Raw genomic sequence first — 16,827 nt, 5'->3', positions numbered from 1 at the left:
GCTGTCTTCAGACACTCCAGAAGAGGGCGTCAGATCTTGTTACAGATGGTTATGAGCCACCATGTGGTTGCTGGGATTTGAACTCTGGACCTTCAGAAGAGCAGTCGGGTGCTCTTACCCACTGAGTCATCTCACCAGCCCCCCCCCCTTTTTTTTAAATGTAGGTACTTAGCTCTATTTACTCGCCTCCTTGAACTTGATCCTTCATTGGGTCCCATAAGTTTGGGACACAATGTTGTGTACACACTTTCATTTAATTCTAGGAAGTCTTTATTTTCTTTCTTGATCCATTTTTCATTCAGTAATGAGTTGTTCAGATTCTGAGTTTGCAAGCTCTCTATTGTTTCTGTTGATATCCGGCCTTAATGTGTAGGGGTCAGATAGGGTGCAGGGGGTTATTTCAATTTCCTACTATGTGTTGAGACTTGCTTTCTGTTCAAGAATGTGGTCAGTTTTGGAGAAAGTTCCATGAGGTGCTAAGAAGAAGAACAAGGCATAGTGGGATATTGAAGTCTCCCAATATCAATGTGTGAGAATCAATATATGATTTAAGCTGGAGTAGTAGGTTTGGGTTTTTTTTTTTTTTTGTCTTTTCTGTTTTTAGTTTTGTTTTGTTTTTTGTTTTTTTGAGACAGGGTTTCTCTGTGTAGCCCTGGCCATCCTGGAACTCACTCTGTAGACCATGCTGGCCTGGAACTCAGAGATCCACCTGCCTCTGCCTCCCAAGTGCTGGGATTAAAGTTTCTACAACCTTCTTCTTCTTCTTTTTTTTTAAATGAAGATTCATTTATTATTATATATAAGTACACTGTAGCTGTCTTCAGATGTACAAGAAGAGGGCGTCAGATCTTATTACGGGTGGTTGTGAGCCACCATGTGGTTGCTGGGATTTGAACTCAGGACCTCTGGAAGAGCAGTCAGTGCTCTTAACTGCTGAGCCATCTCGCCAGCCCTTCTACAACCTTCTATAGGGCTAGATTTGTAGGCAGAGATTGCTAAAATTTGGCTTTTATGTGGAATGTTGTATTTTCTCCATCTATGGTGATTGAAAGTTTTGCTGGGTATAGTAGTCTGGCCTGGCATCTGTGGTCTCTTAGATTTTTAAAAACTTCTGCCCAGGCCCTATTTTGATAAATTACTTGATCTCTTTACCTTGAAACTTTTAATATTTTCTTCCTTCTATGTGTTTAGTGTTTTGATTATTATGTGCAAAGGGGACTTTCTTTTCCCCTGGTCCAGTTACTTGGTGTTCTGTGCTCCGTGTGCTTTGCCATAGGCACTTTCTTCTTTAAGTTGGATACATTTTTATTTCCACATTTCTCTCAGTTAAGGTTTTCTTTACTGTTTCTATTTCCACTTCCGGGTCTTAAACTGTTTTAATTCATTTCCTTCTACAGTTTTTGGTTCATAGATTTCTTTAAAGGGCATCACAGTCATAAAGACTATTTTAAGGTCTTTTCCTTGAGCTTCAGCTATTTTTAGAATATTCAGGGTCTGCTGTGGTAGGGTTGCTGCTGGGCTGTAGCAGAGACATGGTTTTCTGGTAGTTGTTGATAGTGTTTTTATGCTGGTAGCTAGGCATCTGGTGTTGGGATGAATATAATTCTAGTTGCTGACATCTAGTCTTGTCTTTGTTAAATGGGTTTTGTTTTGTCTTTGTCCTTGTTTGTCTGTTCCTTGGTTTCTGTTGACCTCTTTGGTTCTTAGAGTGTGGTGGCTGTATGTTGCTTAGTAGGAAATTCTTCTGGGATCCTTATAGGTGTTGATAATAGGGATTCCATGTAAAATGTGTTTCTATGTTTTGGGAGATGACATTTAGGAATAAGGATGGGATCAGGGGATGCCGAGGGGTCTACATGAGGGAGGAAATCAGGGTGTTCCACAGGATCTGCTTAGTCCCCTGGGAATGTGGGTAGAAAGTGAGGAGAGGATGAAGCAGATGAGGATGAGGATGGGGGATAGAACTGTAGGAGGAGCAGGGTCTGCAGTTAGACTACCTGCTTTCCTAGCTAGGGTGGTCTAGAGGGTTCCCAGAGAGTGCCTGCTGGACCTGCTGGAGTTGAAAGCTGAGATAAAGCACAGTGTGTATGTGTGTGCATGTGTATACATGCTTTCTTTACACACACACACACACACACACACACACACACACACACACCAGTACAAGTGGTAAGTTAGGAAGGAAAGGTCTGTGTGATTCACTGGAGGTGGGTGGGGTGATGGTGGGAAGAAGGTTGCAGTAGGTTGGTTGTTACTGGGCAGTAAGATTGGAAGAGCAGAGGGAGAGGTGAATGGAGGCCTGCATTTAGTCAGTCTACCTGCTTCCATGGCTGGAATGCTATTTTCTAATTTTTAAAAAAATTGCTAAAAATGTGGTGATGGCTCAGTTGACAAACTGCCAGCCATGAAAGCATGAGAACCTGAGAGTGGACCCCCAAAACTCACTTAAAAAGCCTGGTAAAAGCCGGGCGTGGTGGCGCATGCCTTTAATCCCAGCACTCGGGAGGCAGAGGCAGGCGGATTTCTGAGTTCGAGGCCAGCCTGGTCTACAAAGTGAGTTCCAGGACAGCCAGGGCTACACAGAGAAACCCTGTCTTGAAAAACCAAAGAAAAAAAAAAACCTGGTAAAGTGGCCAGTATCTGGAATCCCAGTCTTGGGGTAGGGGGAAAAAGATAACTCACTGAAGCTCACTGGCTGGCCAGCCTTCTCCACTCAAAGAGCTGAGCATCAGGTTTAGTGAGAGACACTTTCTCAGAAATAAACAAACATACAAGGTGGAGGAGTGGAGAGACACCTCAGTGGTTAGAAGCACTTCTTGCAGACCACCCAGGTTGATTCCTAGACCATACGTGGCAGCTCACAACTGTCCATAACTCTGGTTCCAGGGATCCAATGTTCTTTTCTTATCTCTATGGGCACCAGGCATGCACATGGTACCCAGACATGCATGCAGGCAAAATATCTGTATACACAATATAAAGTATATCTAAAAAAATTAAAACATGTAGAAAATGATCAAGGTTATGCACCTGTTGTCAACATTGGGGCTCACCTTGCATATACCCACAGGTGCACATTCAGTCACATTCACATAATGCCCATACCACACATACACAACCCTCCACAATACAAAATAGTGATAAAATATACAGAGAGTTTATCACCTTCATGGTGGCATTTCAACGCAGTGGTAGAGCCATTAGATGGGTAAGGTCTCATATTCGATCCCCTGCTCCCACACAAGAAAAGAACAAAAATTGTGGCCATGTTAAGCATCTAAAATTCTATTATTATACTTTTAATTGTGAAATAATAATTGCATGTTCTTAGGAGGTCACAGAATGATTGAATGAGGTTAATTAACCAGATGACTGCCTCTGATGTTTGCCACCCTTGTGGTTCTGTTGGGGAAGGTTTTCTTGCACTGTGTATTCAGCTGCTGATTGCTGTGCCCAGAGATCTGCTTGCAGTGAGGATGTTGGCATTGTCATGATATTTGGAGTGTCTCCTGTCTCAATGATGTGTAAAAAATATTTTCCATCACCTTTAATTGGTTAATAAAGAGCTGATTCAGCCTATTGCTTAGCAGAAGAGAATAGGGCAGAACTTCCCATCCCAGTCAGGGATGGGAAGCAAACAGAGGAGAGAGGAAGGAGGAGAACAGACAGGAGGGTTTGTCACATGGAGAGGACTGTTGGAGTAGAACAGCCAGGGCAAGACCAAGATGGCAGGTAATGCCACAGGGCTGGGAAGAGGAAGCAAGCAACACAGCCGGATTACAACAGATGAGTATCTGCCCAGCATCGTGCCTGAAGCTTGTCAATAAATTGATTAGATCTCTGTGCCATTTATTGGGGAGCTAAAAGGAACGGGCAAGAGCCGGTGTAGAAAGGCCATCATTATGTCATTATTTGGGCATGAAAGGGGTGAAGAATACGTGTGTGTGTGTGTGTGTGTGTATATATATATATATATATACACACACACACACACATGTCAGGTTTCTCTAAGGGAACAGATTTGATAGAATGAATGGAATATTATATATTCACATATATATGATTTATTAAGACCACTTTCTGTGGTCAAGGTCATTCAATGATATTTCCCTCATGAATCCACATGTCTCAGCAGCCCCAGAGGATTCCTAGAGAGCTGCTGGTCTTCAGTCTACACTGGAATCCTGAAGAAGTAGGTTCCAGTATCCCAAGGAACACCTGAGCAAGAGGGTAGATGAACTCGCCAGTGAGAGTGAGGGCAAGCAGGCAAACAGCAGACACTGTTTTGGTTGATTCCAGATGTAGTGAGCAACCAAGGTTAGCCATCATATCTAGCTTTCTTCTCTGAGGAACAGTCCCTGTAATCTTTTAGTAGACATGGTCTCCCTTTCTTGGACTGCCACCTGGGAGAGGGATTAGGAGTGTGTGAGGAGTGCTTGTTTAGCCATTTAGGCTTTCAAGTTGTTTGAGACCTGGACCTTCCCCAGGTGGGTGTGACTGGATCTCCTCATCCTTTGGGAGGTGGGTGGGGTCCTCTAATGTCAGCCCTGATGTGTGTGTGGTGCTGTTGTACTGTGGTTTTAATTTGGTTTCCAAAGGTGTGCAGTATCTTTTCATGTGCTTGCTTCATCTTTTGTGAAGTAGTGGTTTTAATCTTTGGCCACTGTTTTTAAAAATGTGGTTGTTGGATTTAGTAAGAGCTTTTCAAATGTACTATAAATCAAGTTCCTTGTCAGGTAGAATGGTTTTAAGCAATGCTTCCTGTTAGCCTGTATTTCCTCTGTACTGACTTCCCATATGTCTCAGAGTATACAGCTCTGTCCATTTTACTGATTTCCTTCCAAGTTGGTTATGTCCTATCAGTTTGTGCCTAATTCCAAGCACAAGGATTTCCTTTTGAGTTTTCTTTTAGAATGTTTATGGTTTTGCATTTCTGGGATCTGGTTTGAAAGAATTTTGTTAGGGCTGTAAGGTAGGGTGGGTTGCAGTTTCTCCACAGTCTATGTCCAGTCTGGCCCCGTGTGTTGAGAAGTTTCCACGCATCGGTGGCCCACTGGCTACAGAGGGGAGTACTTCTTTCTAGGACCCTGAGTCCTTACTCCTCTGCCTTTTCAAGACTGTGCGGGGGCCATTCTGGTTCTTTGCCCTCATGTAAGCTCTAGAATTAATTGGTTTCTGCTCCTCAGTGCTGGGACCAAAGGGACAGAGCACCATGCCTGGCCTGTGGTTTGCTCATCACTGTGGTCACCATCCTGGGCAGCAGATCACTAGGACTCACGCCTCCTGCCTAGGTGGACTCTGTTCTGGCTGACTGTTCTGCTCTTGGTCCCTTCTCACTCCCAGGTCCTGGAAATTCCTCCATGGTCCACAGTCACCATTTTGATTGTCTTTACATTACACATCTAAGTGAGACTGCCTAGCTTTGTCCTTTTGTGCTTGGCCAATTGTCAGCTAGCATGACACACTCCATGCTCACCCATGTTGTTGCTACACTGACAGAATTTTCTTCCTTCATAATGTTGAATAGCATTCTATTGTGTGTATACTATATTTTAAAGATTTCTTTTATGTTTAATTATGTATGTGTGTGTCTCTCTGTATGTGCATGTGTGTGCAGGTGTCTAAAGAGGCCAGAAGAGAGTGTCAGATCCTCTGGAGATGGAGTTACAGGTAGCTGTGAGTCATCTTGACATAGGTGCTGTAACTGAACTTGGGTCATTTGCCAGAGCAGCAAGTGCTCTGAACCACTGAAGTGTCTCTCCAGCCTTCCGCCTTTTTTTGTTTGTTTGTTTTTGTTTTTTGAGATAGGGTTTTTCTGTATAGCCCTGGCTGTCCTGGAACTCACTTTGTAGATCAGGCTGGCCTTGAACTCAGAAATCCACCTGCCTCTGCCTCCTGAGTGCTGGGATAAAGTGTGCCACCATGCCTGGCTCTGCCTTATTTTTGAGATAGGGTTTTTCACTGAGGCTGGCTTGCAGTGAGCCCCTGGTATCGACCTGACAGTACCCCCTATTCAGCACTGGATTTCACATGGGTGCTAGGTATTCCAGACCACATTCTTGTGCTTGAGTGGCAGGCATGTTGCCCGCTGACACATGTGCACCTCTAAGGAGAGCAGCATGTTAGCCACAAATCTTTGGTTTGGGTCACAGCCTTCTGCTTTCTGGAGGCCAAAGGCCAGTTTCATCTCTGGGCTCAGGTTTCTGCTTCCTACAAAACGAATACATTCTTCACTTTCCAGCTCAGAAAGTCGGTTTGCACAGAAGAGCTGCAGCCTACACTGACTTTCGTCCAACAGTAACACACTCAAAACTGTACTCACAAACACACTGAAAATTGGACAAACACACTCAAAACTGCACTCACAAATACAGTCAAAACTATACACAGAAATGATTTTTACGAGAAGGAGCCACTTACCACAGACTGAGCAGATGTTTCTCCCCACTAGCTTCACTGCTGACAGAGACCTGGGCGGTTCCCAGTGTGTGGCTATCAGGAACAGCACTGTGAGTCTGGGGTGTGAAGAATGCATGTTTGCTGGGGATATGTTCAATTGCTGGACTAGATATGGGTTTATTGGAATCTGACAGGCATAAAAGGGTCTGAAAAATGGTTAAGTAGATAAAATATATAGGCATGAGGACCTGAGTTTGGACCTTCAGAACCCACTGAAGTCATATTTGGTAATATGTGTATCTGCAATCTCAGTGCTCCCATGCTGAGATGGAGACAGGAGAATCCACGGAACCTCACACAGAGCAGCAAACAACAAAAAAAGGTGGAAAACAGACCCTGAGATTGTTCTGACCTTACTCAGATGCCACAGAACAAGAGCCTCTCAACCTACGCACATGCACACACTCAAGCACAAAGACACACAGACACACAGACACACAGACACACAGACACACAGACACACAGACACACACACACAAACACAGAGGGAGGGAGAGAGAGAGAGAGAGAGGGAGAGAGAGAGAGAGAGAGAGAGAGAGAGAGAGAGAGAGNGAGAGAGAGAGAGAGAGAGAGAGAGAGAGAGAGAGAGAGAGAGATTGACTGATTTTGAAAGTGGGTGTGGGGCAGCATAGAAAGACCAAACAATAAAGGCAACAGAGTGAAAGAGGCCCTCACCCTCGAACACAATTTGCATTTTCTGCTGCCCAAGAGACACATAGCTGGTAAACTTAAAACTGCAGAGATAGTGTCTGTCCTACAGACATCTTAAACATGGCAAAAATAGCAAGCTGTGTTTCCACTGGGTGAGAATGTGTGTGCAGCTTAATGGCTAATGCTCTCCTAGTCCCTAAGTCTAAGCAGCAAGCCTCATAAAGCCACCTAACAAGAAATATCTTAAAAATTCCACTTTACTTCAATTTGCATACGTGGATGTGTGTACAGTTACCCAGAGAGGCTAGAAGAGGGGTCAACACCCCTGGAACTGGAGTTATAGGAGGTTGTGAACCAACTACCCACCCATCTTAGGTGCTAGGAGCTAAACTCTAGTCCTCTGCAAGCCCAGTATGTGTTTTTTCCTGTTGAGCTCTCTCTCCAGCTCTGAAAACAACATTTAAAACATTTTTATTACATTCTGCTCTTACTCTCTCTGACTGTGTATCTTCCTGGGAACCTACTACATGGAAAGGATCACCAGAAGATGCCCTCTGACCTTCACATGTGCACTGTGGCACGTGTAAACCACACACACACACAAACACACACACACACACACACACACACACACACACACACACACACACACACACAGAGCTGTGTGAATGTAACTGCAGAAGCCTGCAGCGGCGTCTTTGGTGTGTACTGAACTTTTTCCTACATGTCTCTGGGTCTAAATACTTAATGAAACCTACACCCGATAACTTTGCTTCCGCAGAAGTTATCTGGCCCTGACATTCTTTTCTGCACTGGCAGCCAAGGATCTAGCTCTACTCAAAGGCAAGTTCTTAAGTGGGGAGGAACATTCGTCAGGCTGCTGGCAGCAGTACTAAACTGTCTCCCTGGAATGCTGCTGACATGGGAACTGATGCCCATTGCCATCCCTGGCTGCTTGTTACAGGCATGAGCACTTGAGAATTGTAGACTCACTTTTTATTATAGGCATGTTGTACCATTACTGCAAAATTGCCACAATTCGCTGCTGCTGATCTTGCTTTAGAAAGACATGTGCATTTCAAAGAAATGAGGAGAAAAAGTGTCTTTTTTGCTTACTCCAATATTCAGCATTTCTGAGACTTTTAATTTTTTTTCTGGTCACCAAATTTGTGTCTGGTATCCCTTCAGTCTAAATAGTTTCCTGCAGTGTTTTGAGGTCTACTGGTGGTGAGTTCTCTTATTTTTACATGAAAATATCTTGACTTAGTCTCATTCTCCAGTACTGGGGATGGAACACATGGGGTGAATGTTTTACTTCTAAGCTTTACCTCACAGCCCCATTCTTGCCTTTTATTTTGATAGAGTCTTACTAAGTTGCTCAGGCTTGAACTTATGCCCTCCCTCCTACCTGAGTCTGATTAAACTGAGATTCTGGGTCAGTGCCACCAGGGCCAACTTTACCGCCACTCTTAAAAGGTCTGATATATCTAAATTGGTTGATAGGCATCTTTCCAACACTGCTCTTTTGAGATAGGTCTCACTGTGCTGTCCTTAGTGGCCTGGCACTGGCTGTGTAGATCAGGGTATGTATCTGACCACATTGCACCTACCTCGAGTTTCCTGTGTGTTTACTCTTGTGGAAGTTCAGAGAACTTTATAAAAATATAAGTGTATTTCTCTCACTAGATAGAATTCCAGTCACAATTCCCTCCAGGGTTTTCGCCCCTACTCTGTTTTCTCTGTAATTTCAGTAATACACAGACACTGTCATACAGTAATGTGCACATAGACACTGTCACACATAGACCTTGTCACATAGTAATGCACACACAGATACTGTCAGACTGTAATGCACACAAACACTGTCACACAGTAATATGCACATAGACACTGTCACAAGGTAATGCGCACATAGATACTGTCACACAGTAGTATATGTAGACATTGTCACACAATAGTGCACACATGGACACTGTCACATAGTAATGCACACATAGACACTGTCACACAGTAATGCACAGACACTGTCACACAGTAGTGCAAATATAGACACTGTCACAGAGTAGTGCATGTAGACACTGTCACACAGTAGTACACACATAGACATTGTCACACAGTGATGCACATAGACAGTTACACAGTAATGCACACACTATCACACAGTGGTATACACAGACACTGTCACACAATAATGCACACATAGAGACTGTCACACAGTAGTGCACATAGGCACTGTCACACAGTAGTGCATGTAGACACTGTCACATAGTAGTGCACATAGGCACTATCACACAGTGATGCACACAGACACTGTCACACAGTAATGCACACACTGTCACACAGTAGTGCACAGTGACACAGTAGTGCACACAGACACTGTCACACAATAATGCACACATAGACACTATCACACAGTGATGCACACAGACACTGTCACACAGTAGTGCACAGAGACACTGTCACACAGTAGTGTACACATAGACACTGTCACACAGTAATGCACAAAGACACTGTCACACAGTAGTGCACACAGACACTGTCACACAGTAATGCACACATAGACACTGTCACACAGTAATGCACACAGACACTGTCACACAGTAGTGCACAGTCACACAGTAGTGCACACAGACACTGTCACACAATAGTGCACACATAGACACTGTCACACAGTGATGCACAGACACTGTCACACAGTACTGTATTTAGACACTATCACAGAGTAATGCACACATAGACACTGTCACACAGTAAAGCATAGACATTTTCATACTGCCCCAACTCCTCACCTCTCCTTTTCAGATTGGATGAATTCTATCAATACATGGCCCAGTCATTGAGTTTTATCTCAGTTCCAGAATATAAACTTAAAATAGTTTCTAGTTATGTTGTGAAAAAAACCTTTCATTGGTTGAAAGCCTAATTTTCTTCATGTCAGATATTATTGGTCTAGCCGTTGTCATATAATTCAATTTTATTGTGTTCATGTTTGTGATGGGGTGTGACAGAGGACAACTCCGGGTGTTACTCAGGTATTGACTAGCTTTTAAATAATATTTTCAAAAATGCATCTGTGTGTGTGTAGAGGAACATGTACACATGCAGGCCAGAGGACAACTTCAGGAGTTCTTCAGGACAATTTTTTTTTTGCTTTTGCATGCATGCACGCATGCATGCATGCATATGTGCATGTGGTATGCACATTTACATGCACAGGTGAGCAGGGGCCAGAGGAGGACTTTGTGTTTGGGACAGCATGTGTCACTAGACCTGGATCTAGTCTGGCAGGTCACAAGCCATCTCCTTGTCGGTTTCCCTCAGAGCACTGTAGTACCGTTGTGCTTGGGCCATGCCTGGCCTTTCTACATGGCTGCTGGGACCCAAATGCAGTTTCTAATGCCTGCACAGCAAGCACTCTTACCCTCTGACCTCTTTTTCTAAGACAGGGTCTCTCGCTCATATGAAAAATATAAGCTAGGCTGACTGGCCTGGAGCCCCAAGGATCTGCCTGTCTCCAATTCCCCAGCACTGGATTATGGGTTTATTTATTTTTAGAATTAAAAAAATTACATATTCTTGTGTCTTTTTGAGACAAAGTTTTATTATGTACACCTGGCTGGCCTCAAACTCCTAGCAATCTATCTGTCTCTGTCTTGGAGTGCTGGGATTAAAGACATGAACCACCATGCCCAGCTTAAATTTTTTTTTAAACTTTAATCTTTTTAAACTTGGTTGTTGGGGATGAAACTCTGGCCCTCATGCTTGCAAGAAAAACATTTTACGGAGCCATCTCCATAGCCCACAGTTACTTTATAATCCTTACATACTAATCCTATCAGGTCAATTTCCTTACTCCTGTTAAGAATGAATGATTTTTAAATTTATTTAAACATTTTCTTTGAGACAGGGTTTCTCTGTGTAGTCTGACTGACCTGGAGCTCTCTCTGTAGACCAGGCTGGCCTTGAACTCAGAGATCTGCCTGCCTCTGCCTCCCGAGTGCTGGGATTAAAGGTTTGTGCCTGACCTCCTCTTTAGGATATTATTTTGGTACTGGTTCTTTTGGGATTGTGGCCTGGACATTGTGACAGTGTTTTGTCAGCTGATGGCTGACTTGAGGGACTGAGACCCAAGTCCTTATCTGCCACTTGGATTGCTGTTCATGTCTCCTTTCATGTCTTATTCTGAGCTATGCTGTTTGGAATCTCCCCAGTACATAGCTCCGAGTCCAACTGGAGATGGAGGCAACACTTGTAAGCCCAACTCTATCTCCCCTTCTCAAGCCTTTTCTTTCCTAGGATCCCCTGTACCTTCTGGAGAGGGGTGATACCCAGCTTTGACATCTAGCTCTTTGGAGTTTTTTCTGCCTAAGTGGTGGAGACCATGTGCTGACTGTACAGCTCCCAAAGGCACAGTCGCCTGTCCTGTGCTGACTCCTTTCCAGAACCTGTACTTGAGGTTGTGCTCTCGAAAGCGGGGCAAATGTTATATCATTTCGCCCAGAGTTTAAGGTGTGATCCAAAGGAGAGTTAGTCTTGTCATATGGGAAACACAAGCCTAGCTTGTCAACTTTTGTGATCAATGATTTAAAAAAAAAAAAGCAAAACAATTGGGGTGGGGGGTTAAACTGCATTTTGCACCAAATCTGTAGCTGACACTGGGGAGAAATGGCATTTTTACAATGTCATGATTGCGTCCCACTTCATTCACGAGGCAGGCTGTCTTGATGAACCCAGAGCTCACCAATTCCAGCTAGTTAGCCAGCTTGATCGGGAGTCTGGTCTGCCTCCCGAGTGCTGGGGTTACAGGTGGCTGCCACATCTGCCTGGCAATTACAGAAGCTGTGCAGATCTGAAACGTAGCTTGAGCTTGCACGGCGAGCACCTGGCTCACTCAGGCATCTCCCATGCTCTCCTCCAACCTACCTCAGTTACATTTAAGATTATCCGACTATAGGTCTCGTGTTTTTCATTTGTTTCATACTGAGGTACTTTTTATTTTACGTGTAACTGGGTTCTCTGTGAACCCTGGCTGTCTGCCTGCCTCTGCTGGGATTCAAGGCATGTCACCACCCAACTCATATTTCAAATTCTAAGTGGTCAACCATTTGGTCACTTGGTTCTCAGCTGGTGACGCCTGTAGAAGGTGGAGTCTAGGCAGATGAAACAGGATGCTCAGAGGGGAGACCTTCAAGTACGGCTGCCAGGTCTTGTTTGCCTTCTTCTTGTGGGTTACAAGCAACCTCCTGACTCTGCAATCCATGGGCTGTTCTGCTGCCATGTCTGCTCCTGCATGCTCTTCCTCACTGAGGCTCTTCTGTCAGGCACTCTCTCACAGTGAGGAAAAGTGCTGGGCTCCACCCTCTTCTTAGGGTACATCCTCAGTGGCCAAGGCATCTCACTAGCTCTTCCTAACCATGCCAGCCACCAAACCTTAAATGTGGTCTATCAACACGTAACGGCACTAAGTTTTCAGGGATGTGAGTTGAGGTTTGCTGGGGTCTTGCTGTTATTGTTTATTTTTTTATCTTTCAAGACAGCTTTATGTGGACCAGCTGCTCTCCACATTATGTAGCTGAGGCTGGCCTTGAACAATTCCTGCCTCCACCTCTGAAGTGCTGGGACTATATGTGTGTATCACTATACTCTGTTCCGAATTGAGTTAGGATTTTATAAACTGGACATGTGAGCTGAAGGGGGGGGCAAGTTGTATTAGAAATCAACCAAAAAAGGAAGCCCTCAGGGAATCACTGGATAGAGCAGAATGACACTGCACCTTGCAGGAGGTATGGCTGGCTTCCCCTGGGAAGTGAGGCTGATGATGAAGCACTCAGGAGAGGTGGAGGCTCGGGAAGCCAGGTGCAGGCATGCTGTCAGGCTGGGCTCCCTCATGCACTCTGAGTAAGCTCCTCTGAGCTGAACTGTAAACCCGGTCACACAGCTATAGTTAGTCCTTTGTGGGAGTCAGCCAAGAGAATGTTGTCATGAGTCATTCTGGAGTTTTATAGACAGCTGGCTCTGGAGTCTGGGGTCAGTTTCGAAAGAAGGCAGGAGGAGCAGGCACCATACCCATGATGTCCATTTGTGCACATGTGGACAGAAGGATGGCTCACCTCAGCATGAGAAGAGTGCTACTAGTGCCCAGCAACTTCAGTGTCTGAGACTTGGCTTTCTACCCTTACCAAGAGTGAGACCCAGCCACGAACTTAGCCTTCTAACCTCAGTTCCTCTCTGGCCTTGCAGAGAGCACTCAATGCATTAGTCCTAAGACTGGTGGCCACCCAAGCCTGGTCTCAAGCAAAGGAGTTGCAGTTGTAATGTGTTAAAAACTTTGCCTAGTGATCTTGGAATTTGGTAGGTCCCAGATCCAGGAACTGGTGTCACCGGAAGATGAGAGGTACCAGCTATGTTAAAGTCTGACAGGATGGAATGAGCCTGTCAAGGCTAGCATGTGCAACACAAGATGCTGTGTCTAAACAAAATAGAGGAGAGACCATAGGCAGGTGAGTCCAGGGATGGCTGAAGCTACCACAAGGTAAGGGTGCCTGACACAATCACCCAGAAAGCAGGAACCAGTTCGAGGCCTCCAGCTACCGTCCAGTGTGCACTCTTGTCGGTCTGTGTCTCTGTCTGTCTGTCTGTCTGTCTGTCTCTCTCTGTGTGGTGCGTGTATGCATGCATGGAGGTTAGAGGTCAGCATCAGGTATACAGGTGTATTCCTCAATCATTCTTATTTTTTGAGACAGGATATTTCACTACACTATCTGGGCCAGTGAGACCTAGGACTACTGTGATCCCCACCTCCCCATATCTGGGATTACATATGCATGCTGCTACACCCAGCGTTTTCATGTAGGTACTGGGATTCAACTTATATCCTATCACTTCACCAAGTAAGCCACCTCCTTATCCCTCTGCTATGCTCTTTCTTAAAAATTAAACATTTTATGGTGCTGGTGAGATGGCCAAGTAGATAAAAGTAGTTGCCATATTAGCCTGATAAAAATTTGATCCCTTAAACCTATGGCGGCGAGAACCTACTTGCAAAAGTTGTCCTCTGCTTCTACAAGATGAGGTGTTTTATTTATACTTCATACTTAATGATTCTTCCTTTTCTCTTTCAATGCTAGTTCAAACTATGAAAGTCATAATGGCCTATGGCAATGTATTAAAGGGAGAGACACTTAAAGAAAATTTGTTCTTCAGTCTCCAGAGTGACAAAGGTTAAGACTCTAATGGTGTCTACTGCCCCTTGCATATATATTTTGAGGAGGGAAGGAGACTTTTTAGCTCCACCCACTTCAGTCCTAAGAGCAGTGTACTTGAAAACAGCTACCTGAAGTGCGTGTGGCTTCCACACTGGGCTCTGCAGCAAGGAATGAAGGTGGGCACAGACCCTAAACCCTACACCTGTAACTTAAGTCTCAGTGGTTCAGGGGCTGTAAGTGTTATCAGCAGATGCTTAAGCATGGAAGGAGGCTGTGTCCTCTTGAAGAGGCTTGGGACCACACTGGAGACATGTCCTGGTGGGCCTATGGAGAGGACAATGCTTGCCCTCGTGAAAGATCTTAGTACCATGGTACCAAGAGGCCTGTGAGCTCCAGAGCCTGGGCTTTGCTATAAGTGTCATTGTTTTGCTCCCTGTCACCTAATGGTTTCGGGGTACAGGCTGCTGTACACCTAATGGTGGGTCCCATTAACCAGCATCAAGAGGATTAGCAAGAACCTGCTGATCCTTTGGTCCACTTTAAAATCTTCAATCCATTATCAAGAGTAAAGAATGCTCTGACTCATGGCTGGGAACTGTCACTAAGTAGTGTTCCACTCACTTAGGATCATGCTTTTGGCCCTGAGTGTGTTCTCCTGTGTCAAAAGAAGACTCACGGGTTTTATTTACAACCGAATTTTTGTTCCTCCTGTCAAGCCTATACTGGCTTGTAGCACCCAAACTGCTTCCTCATTGTCTCTTTCTTTTTACTGGCTCTCCAAACCTGGAGGCTGATGTTCAAGAACAACATTTCTGTTATTTAAGGATTCCCAAGCACACTTTGCAAGTGAGGGCACTGTGGGTTGTTTGTTTGTTTGTTTGTTTTCAAGGCTGCGCACAGTTCCTTAGGTAGCCTATTGCTTAGAGAACAGCTGGGGTAGGGTAGGGTGGGGCTTGTACTGCAGTTATATAACTCTTAGTTTAAAAGGCTGGGACAGGATCAGCACACAGGCTGAGAGTTATATTCTGCTTTTGAGAGAAGAGTCCTCACCTCACCTTTTTGATACAGGCCCCCACCAGACCCCAGGCTGGCCTCCAACTAAATGCACAACAAAGGTTGAACTCCATATCCCCCTGCCTTCATCTTCCGAGTGCAGGGAGGGTGTGTATGGGTGGTACATGCTGGTGGGAAGAGTCTCTTTCAAGACGGGAAAGGAAAAAAAAATTACAATGTCAAATTCCTCATTCCCCAGTGCTGGATCTGTGCAGACTGTGGTAAGTCTCTTCAGAGGTGACGATGATTCTAGGAAGGTCAGTTGCGTTGAGGTCCCAACAAGGAGCTTTGCCATCTGCAATTTGTTTTTCGGCCTTTTCAAGAAAAAATGGAAAGACGAAATCCATAGCAATGTCCAATAAGTCGGCCTTTTGGTTAAGAAAACACCCAGAAAGAAAGGGGAGAGATGGTAACGAAAATGTTCCGACAAAGTGCTTGCAAGCATCAGTTTAGAGGATTTACAACCCCCCCTCCCCCACGAGAAAAGTAAATAAAGAACAAATCAGCTTCCGGATGTCCAGCTTCGCCCGGGGTGTGCACGGCCCTCGTACTAACCGCTGTAAGTCAGGGGAGCTGACCCGCCGCGTCCGCGGCGTCCTCTGCGCACCTCTCCGCCCCGAAAGCGCCTTCGTGCCAGGACTCCTGCTCCTCTCTGACCGCCGGGGCCCCGGGAAGCGCCCGCGCAGCTGTCACCGCCCGCCCTGGCCGCAGCCATTTTGGAAGGGTGCAGACAAAGGGCGAACCCCGCAGCCGGCTGCCGCGACCCACACGGCGCCGAGCGCCGCCGCTCTCCCGGCCCCGCTGCCTTTCCCACCAGCGCTCCGACAGCCGACCGGCACCCAGCGCCTCGCCTGCTCCCCGGCCTCTGGCGCTCGCAGCCATTGGCCGCGTCTTTTAAGAGCCCGGCGCAGCCAATCAGAGGCCGCAGGGGCGCGGGCGTGGGCGGTGCGTGTCGGCGCGCCTGCGCAGTGGGCCGCCCCTCCCCCCTCCCTGCGCGCCGCGCCCCCGCCCGCCCCGCGCCCCGCCCCCCGCCCCGCTGGAACCTCCTCCTGCCCAGGCGCGCTCGGCCGAGCGGCGGCGGCGGCGGCGGCGAGGAGGAAAGATGGCGGCGGGCTCGGATCTGCTGGACGAGGTCTTCTTTAACAGCGAGGTGGACGAGAAAGTGGTGAGCGATCTGGTGGGCTCGCTCGAGTCGCAGCTGGCGGCCAGCGCGGCCCACCACCACCACCTCGCGCCGCGCACGCCCGAGCTGCGGGCCGCGGCCGCCGGCGCGCTCGGGAACCATGTTGTGAGCGGCAGCCCGGCCGGAGCCGCGGGCGCAGGGCCGGCCGCCTCCGCCGAGGGCGCGCCCGCAGCGGCGCCGGAGCCGCCCCCCGCAGGTAGAGCGCGGCCGGCGGGTGGGGGCCCGCGGCGCCCGGGCTCCAGCTCACCGCGCCGCTTGCTTGTCCCCGCAGGGCCC

General features: G+C 46.5%; 1 protein-coding gene and 1 pseudogene across 1 annotated transcript in view; one reads left to right on the top strand and one right to left on the bottom strand.

Moving 5' to 3' along the window:
- LOC110318081 overlaps positions 1 to 3,043 on the bottom strand; it is a 3,740-nt pseudogene extending 697 nt beyond the window's left edge.
- Positions 3,044 to 16,458: 13,415 nt separating this feature from the next.
- Taf4 (TATA-box binding protein associated factor 4) overlaps positions 16,459 to 16,827 on the top strand; it is a 61,864-nt gene continuing 61,495 nt past the window's right edge. Inside the window, exon 1 of the mRNA XM_029535761.1 lies at positions 16,459 to 16,747. Within this exon, the coding sequence (XP_029391621.1) occupies positions 16,471 to 16,747 (277 nt within the window). The 5' untranslated portion in view covers positions 16,459 to 16,470. The remainder of the gene's footprint in view (positions 16,748 to 16,827) is intronic.

Source organism: Mus pahari, chromosome 3, assembly GCF_900095145.1.
Source record: "Mus pahari chromosome 3, PAHARI_EIJ_v1.1, whole genome shotgun sequence".
NCBI classification, from domain to species: Eukaryota; Metazoa; Chordata; class Mammalia; order Rodentia; family Muridae; genus Mus; species Mus pahari.
Note: the sequence above shows the minus strand (reverse complement) of the source record. Positions and strands in the feature narration are given on the sequence as shown.